Raw genomic sequence first — 15,046 nt, 5'->3', positions numbered from 1 at the left:
CCCGATTTCACTGTGCACTGAGCTAGAAATCATGATGAACTCCTTTTGGTGGGGTAAATCGAGTAATAATGGAAGAGGCATACATTGGAACAACTGGAATAAACTTTGTATTCGAAAGGAGGAAGGAGGGTTAGGATTCCGAAAACTTCATGATTATAATATAGCTCTTCTTGCTAAACAAAGCTGGAAACTATTGACCAATCTTTCGGCATTAGTTTCCCGAGTGCTCAAAGCCCGCTACTACCCACATGGGCATTTCCTAGATGCTAATATTGGGAACAATCCTAGTTATGTATGGAGTAGTTTTTGAAAGAGTGGGTGCCCGGTGAGCCAACTTGTGGCTAAGGGCTTTTATGACTCTATGTATAAACAATATTTTGTTTAATATAATTTACACTTTTATAATGGAGTTTACTTTATCTTTTATCATATTATTATGTTGTGACATACTATAAGATGTTTAGATGAAGACCTTGAATATACTATAGTGTATGTAAGATGTGGTAGCACATGGGGATGGCTATCATGAAACACATCTTATAGTCACTGTATATTCTAAATAGTTCCTAGTCGATTGAGCCGTCCGTTAATAAGGAAAATGATCGGTCGAGATTGAGACTAGCATTTGCGATGCCGAGTACCACGTTTCATTGGTATGGAACATAGAGATGTTCAAAGCATGCAAATGGATATTCATATGATGAATGATCGAACAACCCTATCCGGACTTTCCAAGTGGTTATCACTTATCGAGTGTATAAAGTCCGCGGTTTTGATTGTACACCATTAGTCCTTACTACTTGAAACATAATTGAGACTCTATATGCTAGTACTATACTTTGACTTGTTTACCGACTCTATTGGGGTCATCAGGTGTCGGGATTGGGTACAGTTACGACACATATAGGAGTCGATGCTTTGTTGTCAAGGATTCACCACATACTTGTGAGTGTGGATATCCTATGCGATATGAGGAGATATTAGTGTGACGAATCTCTGGCCAGAGTACATGATGTGTTTTAGGTTACTCGGTGTTCCTAGTAACACATGCGATGTCACTATTTGATCTTCAAGATGCATTGCATAGTTATCGAATCTCGAACGACTCTCGATTTACCAATGGTTGTTGATTCGATCGGGATATATGGATGAAGGGACCGTACTGTACGCTAACCAAAATCTATTGGTTCTTGCAGGCACTATCAGTGATACCTAGGAAATCATGAGGCGATATTGCTAGGTGCTCTTACCATGATTCGATGGGCAAGTCGGAAATTGTTGTTTCGAGTCACAAGGAGTTGTGAGCCCACGGCAAGCTGTATCCCTGAACCATTGAGGGTCACACAAGTAATGGATTTCTAATCCCCGTTGAGATAATTAAATTTAAAGAGTTAAATTTAGTGAATAAAAAAGTGGGACTTCTTATTTAAGAGTAGAGGGAGTAAGATTTCCTAAAATGACATAGTGATGGACATTTTTGAAAATCACTGAATTCGGATTCAAAAAATTTATCTTGACTTTAAAAGATGCAAAAATGGTTTCTGTGCACATTGGTGAAATTGGTTTATCAATCTGATTCACGATGAATTTTATATTAATTTTTGAACATGCGGGCTTTGCTTGTCAGGCTTGAACTTATGACTAATGGGCCCTAAACTGTTAGCAGTCCACATTATAAATAAGTTATTGCAGTGCAGAAATTAAACAACATAGGTCACAAAATTTTCGAAAACCCTAGTTTTTCTCTCTAGGTGTGGCCGCCCCCTCTCCTCTCTCTGTTCGAAAAATCCAGCCTGTGAATTTCGAATTTGCAGTCTGGTTTAACGGATCAAATCTGTTAATTTTCTCTTCGTAGAAACTTCTGATAAACTTTCTAGTGCAGTCTATCAGAGGGATTAAATTTCCGTTCGTGGACCTGATTGAAGAAACGTTCGTTCATCAGTTCCTGGGATATACAACAAGAGCAGATTAATCTGTTGGTGTCCATAATCTCGCTTCGAGATTTTAAGGTAAAATTTATATTGTTTAAATTTTATGTTATTAATTTTAATCGTAGGAATTTGATACCCATATGGAATCGTTCCATATAAAATTTTAAAACTTCCGCTGCATCGGGTATCACTTTCTTTTTCGATCCGGAGAACGACCGTGTTCCAACAGTTTTCAGTCAAAAAGAGCTGATCAAGAAAGGGGCCAGCAAGCGTATTTGATCGGGGTGTCAAACAAAAATTTGGGGTGATCCTTGGCTGCCAGATCAGGTAAATCCCTGCATTGAATCAGTGTGTGGTCATGGCTTAGAATCATCAACTATGAGTTCATTGAGATCTGCAGTGGATGGCTCTTGGGATATAGACATTATTCAAGACCTCTTTTCTGTGAGAGATCACCGTTTAATCCTCTTTATTCCACTTAGTAGACAATAATGTGATGACAATTGGATGTGGGCGAATGAGAGGTTTGGAGTCTATTATGTTAAGAGCGGATATAAGCTACAAACACTGAAAGTGATACAAGTCCTAATTCTCCAAGTATCAACTGGAAATTTGTATGGAGATTGGGGATTCCAGCTAAAGTTTGCAATTTCATTTGGAGAGTACTTTCCTCATGTCTACCTATAATGCAAGCTCTGCGAACACGTCGGGTTGAGGTAAATAATTGATGTACTATTTGTCATAATCTACCTGAAGATGACTTTCATGCTTTAGTGTCTTGAGCATGGGCTAGAAGTGTTTGGAACATATCTTCGATTGGAAGTTACTTTAATTCTTTTTGCACTTTTGCGGACTGGTGGATCAATATTACTCAAGGAATCAAAATTATGTTGAATTGGCAGCTGCCATCTTGTGGTGTCTATGGCAAAATCGTAACGACGTTGTGTGGAATGGCAAGTGCAAGAGTGCTATCGCAATTTTTGATTCAGCCCAGAATCTTTATTCTCAATGAAAGATGACCATAAAACTTCATTCTCCTCAAATTAATACAGTACAAAAGACCATACAAGAACGATGGATTAAGCCTCCAGAATATATGCTGAAATGTAACATCGATGCCGCTGTTTTTGACAACATTCCATTAATTGGTTTTGGCTGTATTATTCGGAATTCAAATGGTATAGTTATTGATGTTGTACATGGTATTCTCAATGGTAGATTTTCTCCAACAGAAGCTGAGGCGATGGGAATTTGAGAGGCTCTAAGTTGGGTCAAGAGCAAGAACTTGTCAAATGTCATTTTCGAATCGGATGCTCTTGTGGTGATTGATGCTTTACGTAATACAGAGCAGGATTACTCTTATTTGAGACTCATTGTAGAAGATTGTAGAACTCTTGCTAGGGATATACAATCTTGTAACTTTGTTTTTGTTAAACAATCAGCGAATCATGCCGCTCATGTTCTAGCACGAGAGGCTGTTTCTAAGCCTGGTCCAGTAGGATGGAACACTCCTAGTCCTACTATGATTTCCAGTGTAATTTCGTTGGATTTAGCTTAATAAACTTTTCTTTCTTGTCAAAAAAAAAAGTAACTTTGGTTATTTGTAATAGACCACGAATCAAAAAGTTAATCACCAATAGCTCATGTCTTACTTGTTTTTTGTTTTGTTTTTTTGTTTTGTTTTATAATTTCAGATTCAATGACTAGAACACCCCTACGATATAAACCCCATCAATGTGCTAAAATATTATCATCCACCGAACAACCTCTAAACAATTTTTAAGCACACTTTGAAATGGTTATTAATTTATTTTAATTTCTTCAAATAATACTAAATCAGATATCTGGAAACAAGATTTAAAACAAGGGCAAATTATTTTAAAATCCCCAAACCCAAACATTTCTTTCTCTTAACTCCGTACACTCAAATTTTTTTGTTTCAACTCTCTAGTGGTCCCCAAATTTGTCTTAACAAAGTGTTTAGAGTTTAATCCTTTGTACGTGGCATTGTTTTACCTATCGAACCAGTTTAGGCCAAGCAGAACTATCGGTTATGCAAGGTTTCCAGCCGATATACTCTGGATTAAGGTCCAACATGCTTCTGTAAGATGAATCAAATTCAAAAGCCTCTTTGACCATAGTGTCTTCGGGTCATACCTGCCAAGTTTTACGAAGTGCTCCTCACACTTCAACCACGCAGTCGCAACAGATAGTTTTTGCACAAGCTCCTTCAACGACACCCAGCACAGCCTTAATTCATTTTCTACCTTAAGGCGTATGGTATATGAATTTAATTATAAAATATGAGCATGAAAGAACAAGAGACTTTAGAAAAATTATTCAGACATAATATTATTACATAAATCAACTCATTTGAAGAGGAGAAGACAACTTGTTTAGCTACTCATAGTAGCCTTGTTCTTGAAATACATAAACGAAAACTTATTACAATAGAAAGAGAAATATTACAACAATTTATTTGTAAGAAAACTGAAGGGAATGATCGATGTTTTCAGCTTCCTTGAACGCTTGTATTTATAGCTGAGGTTCCACTCGTTTCACCGAGAAACTTCAGGAAATCTTACAGCTATTTGTCTTGTCCTTCTATGCCATTATTATTGGCATCTTTAGCTAGTGGATGAATCACCCGTTATTCACCTTGTCCTGTTATGCCATTATTGATGGCATCATTTGTTGGTGGAGGAGTCACATGTCGTCCTTTTTCTTTTGGCTCTATCCTCCTCACATGTCTTCTTTATTCTTGTCGGGGCATCTTCTGCTTTTGCAGTGGTCCTCTGAAAAAATGCATCTTTGGTGGTCCCTGTCCACCTTTGCCTGTCTCGAAAAAATCTTTTCGATTCGTTCGGGGTCTGAATTTTTTCCGAACTCTGGCTCCTTCTGATCAGGATATTCTGGGCAGATAACCTCCGACCATCTTCCTATGTGAGTCATGTTACAAAATTTTCGGCGAGTTTCTTTACTCCCCGGCAGCTTGTTGTTCCACAAAAAGTTTCTCTTCTTTTCGAAGAGTTCTTCCGCGAAAGCCGTAGTTTTTCCTGTCATTGTGTTTAACAGGAACGATCCATTCACAGAATTCTGGTAGAATTTGAACGAAAATTTGACTTTGTCCATCTCGATGAGATAGACCCAAATACTCCATGTCCTTCTGGTTGAGATTTTATTTTCTCCAAAAGTGGACACCAAGGGTATTTCTTCAGCTTTAGGATCCTTGATAAATTTATGGCTCGTCATATCAGGTCTCCTTAGCTTGATGAAATGAAAGGGTTCGTGTGATCCTTTCCCTGTTGGTTCTGGAGCTGCACTGAATAAATATACTTCTAGCATATCTCCTCTAGACAAATGATCATTATTTGCCCATGTTTTTTGAACTGCTTCCTGGATCCATTTTGGTAACTGTGATATCTCCGGGAAGCTTGGAGACGTTGTATAAACTGAGGCCAAAGCCCTAAATTCATACCAGAGCTTTACATCCTTAGGATTGACATTGTTTTTTAGCCAAACCCTGCAACATCAATCCTGCAAGTGTTCGGATTGATTTCACTCCTTGTCTTTAATTTTTCCCACTTCTGTTGATAAACCTAGAATGGAGAAATAATAGCTGGATTAGTATCAATCTTAGATTTACCCTTGTCAATGTTGGGCCTAAGATTGATCTCTTCCTCTTTTATCCCAGAGGCGGAGGGTTGACTTGATGAGTTTTTCTCATCAATTGTTGCTTCATCCAATTCATCAAAAGCTGATGATAGATTAGTACTTTTTCTTGGGTTTTGGAATCCTCAACCTTTTGTTCTACAACCAGTGGCTGTATTTTTTCTTCTTGTAAAACCAATGGTTTTAACATTTCCTGTTTATGAGAAACCAATGGTTTCTCTATATCCTTAACAATTGGCCCTTGAATAGCAGCCCAAAGTTGTGTTTGAGCTTGCATACATCCTGTAATTCGATTATATACTTTGATCCGATCAGCTTGTTGTAACCTGCCGGCCATTTCAGCATTAATGGCTAACTGGTTGAACTTGGTTTGAAGCAACCCAAGGTGTTCCCTGAGATGCCTCTGCATTTTCATGATGAAATCCACGTCACTGCCTTCCATCTCTTGTTAAGAAATCTGCAAGAATATTTTCATGAGATTTAATAATAACAATATCAAAAATATAATTTTGACATAATGTTTGCCATCTTAATAACCTAGCTTTCTCAGGTTTAAATTCAATCTTATTCCTTAGGAAAGATTTTACCTGGTTGTTATCAACCTTGAGCGTGAATTTTTTAGCAAGTAAAAATAATGGCCATTTTTCAAAAGCCCTTTTAACTGCATAAAATTCATTCTCGTTGATATGCCATATGATGGCCTCTGATTCTGAAAAAAGACCGCTACAGTATCTGCATGGTATTTCTCCATCTGGGGTGATCTTGGTAAGGACCGCTGCCCACCATTCGTCACTGGCATCCGTGAATAACACCAGATCATCTTCATCTACGGGTATAGCCATTTTTGGGAGATTCTTACATATCTCCTTTAATTGGTTTACCCCTTTAGTATGGTCATCGGTCCATATAAACCTAGCATCCTTTTTTAACAAATGACTGAACACCTTTCTGTACATTGCTAAGTTGTTAATGAACATCCCTGCAAAATTAACTACTCCAAGAAAACTCTGGAGTTGTTTTACGTCTTTGAGTTTATCTGAAAAATTCTTTACCTTTTCCACAATATGGGGTTGTAGAATTATTCCGGATTCATCAATCTCAATACCAAGGAATTCAATTTTCCTTGTTGCTATGACGACTTTCTTTTCAGATAAGACCAGTCTATCTTGTTTGCAAATTTTAGAAAAAATCTCTAAATGTTTAACGTGTTCGTCGATGTTTTTTGTTGCTATAAGAATATCATCAATATAAACAAACATAAAGTTGAAATAATCCTTAAAAAGGTTATCCTTCTTTCTTTGAAATATCTGAGGTGTATTAGTCAATCCCATAGGCATAACTTCCCAAATATAGTGTCCTTGTGGAGTAGAGAAGGTTGTGAATTTCTTACTGCCTTCTTTCATTCGTATCTGGTAAAATCTAGACTTGCAATCAAATTTTGAGAACATTTTAGCATTTCGTACACAACTAATTAGGTGTTCTCTACTCGGTATGAAGTAATCATCAAACTCCAGAATTTTATTAATACCTTGGTAGTTAATAACTAACCTGAATTTCCCTCTTTTTATTTCACCATGATTTCTGACCAGAAAACCTGGGCTGCTATATGGTGAAACTCCTTCTTTTATTAGACCAAGGTCCAGATGTTCCTTGATAATCATTCTCATTTCCCTTTGATCTGTTATGTTCATCGGGATAGGCTTATATCTGACGAATTCATACTCTTTGCCTTCCTTTAGAATAAGACTGGTTTTGAGTTGATTTCTATCCCACCATGCCAAAGGATGCTCGTTGTAACTTTCTTTGAGCCTCTTTTTGGCATCTTCAAGGGATATCTTATTTTCTAACTTTATATCTCTGTGATGTAGAGTTACCTTGAGAAGCTCCATATCCTCTGTTTGGAGTTCTTGTTCTGTTGTTATTTTCAACATGGTTTCCCCAAACCTCCTTGGATCTTCAATTTTTGGGTGAAAAAGTTGGCCTTTATCACCACGCTGACTGCGAAATATTATCGGCAATTGTCGATAAAAAGCAACTTTGAGTCTTTGAACGATAATTTTATGATCACAAATTGTAGTGAACATAAGTCTTCTTGAATCATTGTCTTGTGTGTACTTCTTAAACATTTGTAAGAAGTTATTTCCTAACAGGATATCAGCTCCTGTATCATGGAAATAGATTGGCGATATCTTTACCTTGTACCAAGGTGTCTGACCTGCTCCTCCCATAAGGATCTCTGCTTGTTTTATTTCTTTGCAAAGAATTAAAATTCTTCGAGAGAAATCTCGTCCAGCAATTTTTGGCAATTCTTCTTCACATTCTTCAGGGAAGACTCCTCTTTTTGCTGTACAAATTTCTGCTCCAGAATCAATATAAGCTGCAAAGTATTCAGCCTTATATTGTTCATACAACATCCCTATCGGAATGTATATGGAGAAAGGACTTGTTGTCATTTTTTAAAGGGATTACTAAATGGCCCTGTCATTTTTAACAGATTGTGTTGTAACTCAGTAATTCGATTAAGACTATTCACCTTTAGTCTTCCTAAAGTTTCAGAAGGTAGAGTATGGTTACTCTTTTCTACCTCTTCAATGCGTTCTATTAAATCATGTTCATGACTTATTAATTTCAACAGTTGCTTCTTCCTCTGTTTGTAAACAGAGTTTTCGAATCTGATTAAGGGATTGTCCCTTATCCAATTCTCTTGGTTTTCCATTTCGTAGAATTCTTATTGAATCCTCCAAGTCTTTTCTTTTGCCATGAACTCTATTCCTTTTTCAAGGCGTTTCCATGGTTTATGGTCCTCCAGAAACTCTAGGCCAAGAATGAGCTGATCCACTTCTTTTCTTGGAATTCCACAGATTTGAACTTCCAATTCTCCAATATTTATCAATCCTTGGTAAGTTCCTTTTTTCTGTTGTTCCAAATAGTAAATCGAGTTACAAGGGAACTGGTTCCGATGACTTGTAATTTCGAATACTATTTTTACTTCTTTCCATCCTTCTGGAGATCTAAGTTTTCCTATTATAGAAAACTCTTTTTCTTCTGGTGGAATTTCTTGAATAGGAGATTTGTCTCATCTCCTACTTGTCATTCGGTTTCCTTGGAAAGATAACCTTTGAGGTTCTATTTTAAGGTCTCTGTATAGAACCGGTCTGTCTTAAATTTAAATGTCTGTTTCCTGAATTAAAGGAAACTCGATTCTTTCTGGGTATATTGCATGAGCAACTTTCCCAAAGATCTCTGGAATCTCAATGAACTTATTTCTAATAAATAATTCAGAATGGTGAGTATTAGAAAGAGCATATGAAATTTGATATGTAATAGAATATGACCTATTACCTTCCTTCATTAGTCTTTTTTCCTTGAAGTTTTGATGCAACTTCAAGGCTCGACTAAAGTCCCTTTCAGCTAAATTGTAGGCTATTCTTGGATAAATAACTCCTACAATTTTTCATGCACAAAGATTTCCTGAGATAGAACCCAGGACAACGTCTTGAATATTCCCCATTCTTTTATCGCATACTACGATATCTATGGGTGAATCTATTCCTTCTTTAAAAGTTGCCTTAATCATTATTTGGATTGCTCCAATATGAATCCAAGACATCGTCCTTGCTACCTCACTTTTCAACTTTTGCAATTCCTCTCTTATTTCTTCAAAAGGAACTAACTGCATCTCTATTTGATTACTTGTTAATTCCATGGGGATTGCCATTTCCCTTCTGGATACTTTGTAAATCAAATTATGTCTTCTTTGTCTAAGCCTTGGGTTGCCTAAGACTCTTTCAACTTGTCCTGCCGAAAATCCTTGGTACTTTTGTAATGTTGGATTTTCTCTCATAATCCTTTGGATCATATTATGAGATATCGTGGTTTGACTAAAGAACCCAGCCAAACTTTCATGTGTTTCATGTCGAAACACTTTCTCTTTACTCTGATTCTGATTCTGATTCATCCTCAGAAACTTTTTGACTAAACAATATCTCTTCTTCGTATATGCTTTCATCTGAGGGGATATCCTCAAATTGATATACTTGGACTAGATCTTGAAAGAAGACCGCATCATCCATATCGGGTGTTGCTTCAAAGAGTTTAACTCCTTTTTTCTCATTTTCTGGACAATTTGTAGATATATGTCCTCTTGCTCCACATGTCCAGCAGTTGAAATCCTTGAAACTTTCACTTGCTCTTGTATGAATTCTTCTGAAAGTTCTTCTTGATGGTGTTCTTCCCCTGCTTTGTGATGAGCTTGTTACTGGGGATGTTCTTGTAGGTCCACTTCTTTTTCCTGATCTATAAGATCTGGCCTTTTGTTTGGACCAAAATGTTCTTGGTTTCCAAGAACTTCTCATTCTTTTATTATAGGGATTATTTCTGAATTTCTTCCTTTTAAATCTCTGTGATCTATTTCTAATGATCGTTGGAAGATCATTTTCTCTACAACATAAAGGTGTACGTTTATCTATATCCCTTATTTTCTTGTAGTTCTTTTGTAATGCTGTCATATTGCACCATTCTGCTAATTTTCCTTTCAAAAAGGAGGCACGTCTTGCCAATGTATCAAGATTACCTGGAACATATTCTTTGATCAGCATTTCTCTCCAGAAACTTGGCATTTTTGCGAAAAATAGCTGAATAGCTATATTTTCCTCGACTCCCGAATTCCATCTGTATTTAGTGAATAACATAATGTATTTATCAACTAGACAGATATCATGTAATTCGAGGCTATACAGAGCTTGAGTATATCTTCTCTTTTTCTCTGTATCTTGATTATTGAAATAGTTTACCCCTATGAATTGTGCTTTAAATAGGGTGGCCATTCTTTCTCCAATCTCGCTGAGGGATTCTCCTGCTAAGATTGATTCCTTAGTATCTGGTATAGTCATCTCCCATGCGATCTTAACAGAATCCATTAGACTCATTTCTAGAAGTTTAATGAATCCTTCTTTATTGAGATCTAATGTTCCTGCTGCAATTCTCATAGCTGACGTCCAATCATCTATAAGATCTTATCTGTTTTTGAAGTCCAGAACATCGAGGTTTAACATAACCCCATAAGGATGTATCGGGTTTAAAACAGTTTTTCCATAAGGAGTTTGATGTAGTGGGATCTTACTCCTTCTTGCTCTGGTTCCCGTTGGATGTGAATTTTCTCCAACATGGAACTCACTCTGTGGTTCTTCTGTTTTAACCACATATCTAGGGGGATTCCCTATGGGTTGTTCACCCTCAGGAGAATTCATTTTTAGATCTACTACTTTGAGATTCGCAAAAGAATCTGCAAGATCTTGTAGATCCTCGAGATTTAATCTTTCTAAAGTAGTCATCAGATAATATTTTTTTCTGATACTGTTTTTATAAGATTAATCATCATTTCGTCATCAGTTAAAGGTTTTTGGACCATTTTGGTTTTACCTTTCTGATGTAACAAAGGTTCGGTACCAAACGAGAGTGGTAACCTTCCTCCTGTATTTCTTTTTCTAGAACCAGAAGTTTATTCTAGATTTGTGATTTTAGTTTGAAGATCCTTCAGAGTTACAAGAATTTCTTCTTGTTTTTTAAGGATTCCTTCAATCTGCCGCGGTATTTCATACAGTTGATTGCTGTAATATTGTACCGTCTTTTGAATTTCTCTAAGATCTCCGGAGAGTTTAGAGGAATCTGGGTAATTTCTAAAAATTGAGAGTTAAAAATCATCTTTCTGTCGTAAGTAATCTATTGTGAACAGATTAACTTGTTTATATGATTTTATATACATAAAATCCTCTTGATTCAAAAATTCGTTTGAAGTCATCTTTTGTAAAAAAATTTTCCTTAACAAAGAAAAGTATGAGTTAACGAATAATATAAAGTCTGAATAATTAACCTAAAGCTTTGATACCAATTTTGCGGATAATTCAAGTACCATAATTGAGCACAAACATTGCATAAATGAAATACATAAATGCATAAATTGGGTACAAGAATTAAACATTGGATTTGACCAAATTTAGTGATCCTATGAAGTTTTAAGAAAAAAATTTTATTGTAAAAATTTATAAAAAAATTAGATTTGAATTTAAGAATTTATTCACAATTTACTCTTAAAACAACATAATATTACTAAAGAAAAATAAAATAATCAATATAATGTTAAAAACAAAATTAAAAAAAATACAAAAGGTAGAGTGGCAACTTTAAACGGTGGGATTGCCATTTCCGTGCTTATCTGCAGAAAAAATATATTGTTTCAGGGCCCTTTTGCTTTATCCCCAGTTCAATCGTACACTGCCGCGGCGGATGGCGCCACGCCGATGCGGCGTGAAATCCACGCGCCACCTCCGCACTTGGCTTAGCCTACTCCCCTAGGGGTTCGATCCCACCCCCTTTGTTGCCTCAATCACACAGAAAGTGACGTTATAAAAACCACTACAACCTACCCAGTTGATATTTCTCTCTCACACGCTATCGTCTTTTTTGGTCTTCTCTGATTTGTGATTTGCTGGGTCCCTGGGATTTTTCTCCCGGTTGGGAACCAGCAACCACCATTCTGCTTCTCTGTTTGACCCTTCAGGTAACAGCGAGCAATCCCTTTGTCCTGTTTCTTATACGGAGTACCAGGAAAAATCAACCAGGGTTCGTGTTACAGCGTCTTTTAATGGCTCAACGGCTGGACGAAGGGAAGTTCTGGCTGCCGTCGGAGTTTCTGACCGATGATGAACTCTTGATGGGTTTGAAAGTAAGAAGGTTAAATGATTTTCGTCGCCATGGGTATGCCAGCTCGTTTGGTTCTAGCTCGGATCTATTTTCACATGCTGAATTGGTGTTGGGCTCGGCGGAGACTGAGAGCGATGAAGATGACTATGTCACAGCGTTAGCCCAGAAGCTTGCTTACGCTACTCTTGGAGACACGTACCCCGAAAACACCATGGTGGGATTGAGTACTTCGTATCTTTTCTTTTTTTGTTTTTCGGTTTGCTTTGTTTCGGAAACTGTGGTCGGATTTGATTTTCTTTTTCTTTTGTTTTTTGGTAGGGTTGGAAGTTTTCCGGCTCTCATCAGTCGACTCTCTGCAGTAACGTGACTGGTTGCGGGTGCATGTCCGGTTTGAGCCGCGTTTCTCGTGCTTCTCTTCCACCGGATATTGGAGCAAATGCTGCTGCATGGCGTTCGTTGTTAGCGGCCGTGGAGAGGGATGCGCGGATGAGATTAATCGAAGAAACCGCTGCCTTCTGTTCTGGAAATTCCTTTGCTCGTTCAAGAAAACCTGATACCACCGGCATGAGTCAGGGTTCTGTGTTTTACCCGAATCAATCCCGTGTCTCCCATCAACAATTGCAAGCAGCGCAAGTATAATTAAGAGCTTTCCCTTTTCTGAAATATTCAACGTTTTCACTTGAAGTTGCTTTACTTATCGTTTTGTACTGTTTTTTTTTCCTGGGTTTTAAGTTTCATGAGCAGTTGCAGCAGCAGCAACATGCGGCGGGTGGCTATCTGGAGCAAGCGAAAATAGCTCACCAACAGATGGCTCGGAATACGAAAAAGAATGGAGGTTCAGGAAATCAGAGCTCGTCATCCATGGCTTCTTGGCCGGATATACCGCATTGTCAACCACCACGGCAGCGTAGTTCTGGCACGAAGGCCCTTTTTCTTGGAGAAGAAAGCGAAACCAAAAGTAAAAGATCCGGCACTGGTGTTTTCTTGCCCAGAAACTTGGGAGCTACGACCCCGTTCGAAACACGCAAGAAAACAGGTCTTTTACAGATTCCTTACTAAACATGCCCGCCATTAAATGCTTGATTCATCGTGCCCGTGCACGGATATTTGTTGAAAGCATTAAATTTTCTGGGGCTGAAATCTTGGGTGGCCCTTAGTTCTTGGATTTAGGCAGAGTCCTTGTGTTGGTTACATGTTTGAACATTTGGTATGGTCATCGGCTTCTTATGGGTCTCATTCATAAATAGGATTAAATTTCTTTGAATATTTTTTGTCGTTTGTTGTTATTTAATTCTGAAATTTTAGTTGGATGGCCTGTTTTGCTACCGGACAAAGTGATGAATTCAAATCTAAAATCCATGGATCTCCAGCAACCACATGGCCTCACCAAAAGAAATGGTAAATGTGAAATGTACACTCAAAAAAGTTTCCCAGGTCAGTGAATTCTTCAACTTACACTGAATTTGGGTTATTTTCATCAGATTTCTTGGAGGCTAATGCAGCAGCAGCAGCGGCTTCAAAGCATGGGAATATGGTTTCCATAGCTGAACAGAGGAGAACTCTGCGACCAGTACCAGCGAGGATGAATCAAGCACTCAAGCTCCCCCAAGAATGGACCTACTAACTAACCAACAACCCAAGAAATATTTTACCACCCACCCATTTTGAATGTTGTTTTGTGGAATCTGAATCCTCCCACTAAAAAGGTTACCTGAAGGGAGTGTAACAAACTTTGATTAGTGAATAAGTAGATGATTTAACAAGAATGGTAGTTTTAGGTGATGGTTTTTTGGCTAAGGTAATAAGGTTTTATACATTGTGGTTAAAATCTATTGAAATAAACAAAACTTTGCTCTGAATTTTCAACGCCTCGTTAGTTTTCCAAGAATGCGTTTGGTTCTTGTTTAATTTTTATTTTCGTTTTGGAATGTCAAGAGACGGGTAATATTATATTTTATATCAATCGTATTTGCACCCTGTTGAATTCGTAAGTTTAAGAAATCTCATAATAATTTCTATATAAACAGTTATTTGTCAAAATTTGGGGGAAAAATCATTAATGTGCACATAATTACGGTTTTGTTTGCGTGTAAAATACTCTAATATATAATTATTATGGTGCTAATAAATAGGAAGTAAATGCATGGGTAACATCAAAAGCTTGCTCCGGATAACTATTTTGACCATCGACATTGCGCATTCAATATCATCTTTTCCTACTTGTCAAAAAAAACATTATCTTTTCCTATGTTTAGATTATATATATATATATATATATTCTTTATAGATATATGGATGTATCCAGATCGTAGCTGAAAAAAAAATTGTTAGTTAAAAGTTGTAATGCATAAAATATTTCTATTTTTTTACCCAAAAAAGATGTCAAAAGATGTTGATGTTAATGGAAATGGCGACCTCATTTACTTTTTGGGATGTTGGTCATAATTAAAGACAGAGACACCACGATAATTAATTTAAAATTCATGTTGTTTTCATTGTACTCATCGAAAGCATACACATACATTCTATTAATTCTTTAAGGTTGCTCAACGACTACAGGAAATTCTCAAATCTCAACCATCATTTTAAATTTGGGTGATGCTATATGTACATAGAGGTTTACACGTTGGGTTACACATTGCACTTGAGATTACATAAATATCCTTAATAAATTTTGGAAAGATTTTTTCCAAATCAATTGGAAGTATAATTTTGTAATTTCATGTGTATTGTGTAACCCA

General features: G+C 37.0%; 1 protein-coding gene across 3 annotated transcripts; it reads left to right on the top strand.

Moving 5' to 3' along the window:
- Nucleotides 1-11,802: 11,802 nt before the first annotated feature.
- LOC140883392 (uncharacterized) lies at nucleotides 11,803-14,164 on the top strand. 3 transcript variants are annotated; one of them, XM_073289838.1, is made up of 6 exons: nucleotides 11,803-12,162; nucleotides 12,238-12,519; nucleotides 12,624-12,938; nucleotides 13,038-13,341; nucleotides 13,611-13,703; nucleotides 13,787-14,164. In XM_073289838.1, exons 2-6 carry the CDS (start codon nucleotides 12,247-12,249, stop codon nucleotides 13,927-13,929), a joined length of 1,128 nt encoding a protein of 375 aa, XP_073145939.1. In that variant the 5' UTR covers nucleotides 11,803-12,162; nucleotides 12,238-12,246; the 3' UTR covers nucleotides 13,930-14,164. The 3 variants fall into 3 exon arrangements, with proteins under 3 accessions (XP_073145939.1, XP_073145940.1, XP_073145938.1); XM_073289839.1 differs by having other exon boundaries at nucleotides 11,803-12,519; nucleotides 13,641-13,703; XM_073289837.1 differs by having other exon boundaries at nucleotides 11,803-12,519.
- The last annotated feature ends 882 nt before the right edge of the window (nucleotides 14,165-15,046 follow it).

The sequence above is a fragment of the Henckelia pumila genome, chromosome 2 (genome assembly GCF_033568475.1).
Source record: "Henckelia pumila isolate YLH828 chromosome 2, ASM3356847v2, whole genome shotgun sequence".
NCBI lineage: Eukaryota > Viridiplantae > Streptophyta > Magnoliopsida > Lamiales > Gesneriaceae > Henckelia > Henckelia pumila.
This window is presented reverse-complemented; position numbering and strand designations above follow the sequence as displayed.

Coding starts and splice junctions, on each gene's coding strand:
- LOC140883392 (XM_073289838.1), top strand. CDS start 12,247: ATGGCTCAACGGCTGGACGAAGGGAAGTTCTGGCTGCCGTCGGAGTTT. Junction 12,939..13,037: donor AACAATTGCAAGCAGCGCAA/GTATAATTAAGA, acceptor CTGGGTTTTAAG/TTTCATGAGCAGTTGCAGCA. Junction 13,704..13,786: donor TGGCCTCACCAAAAGAAATG/GTAAATGTGAAA, acceptor TATTTTCATCAG/ATTTCTTGGAGGCTAATGCA.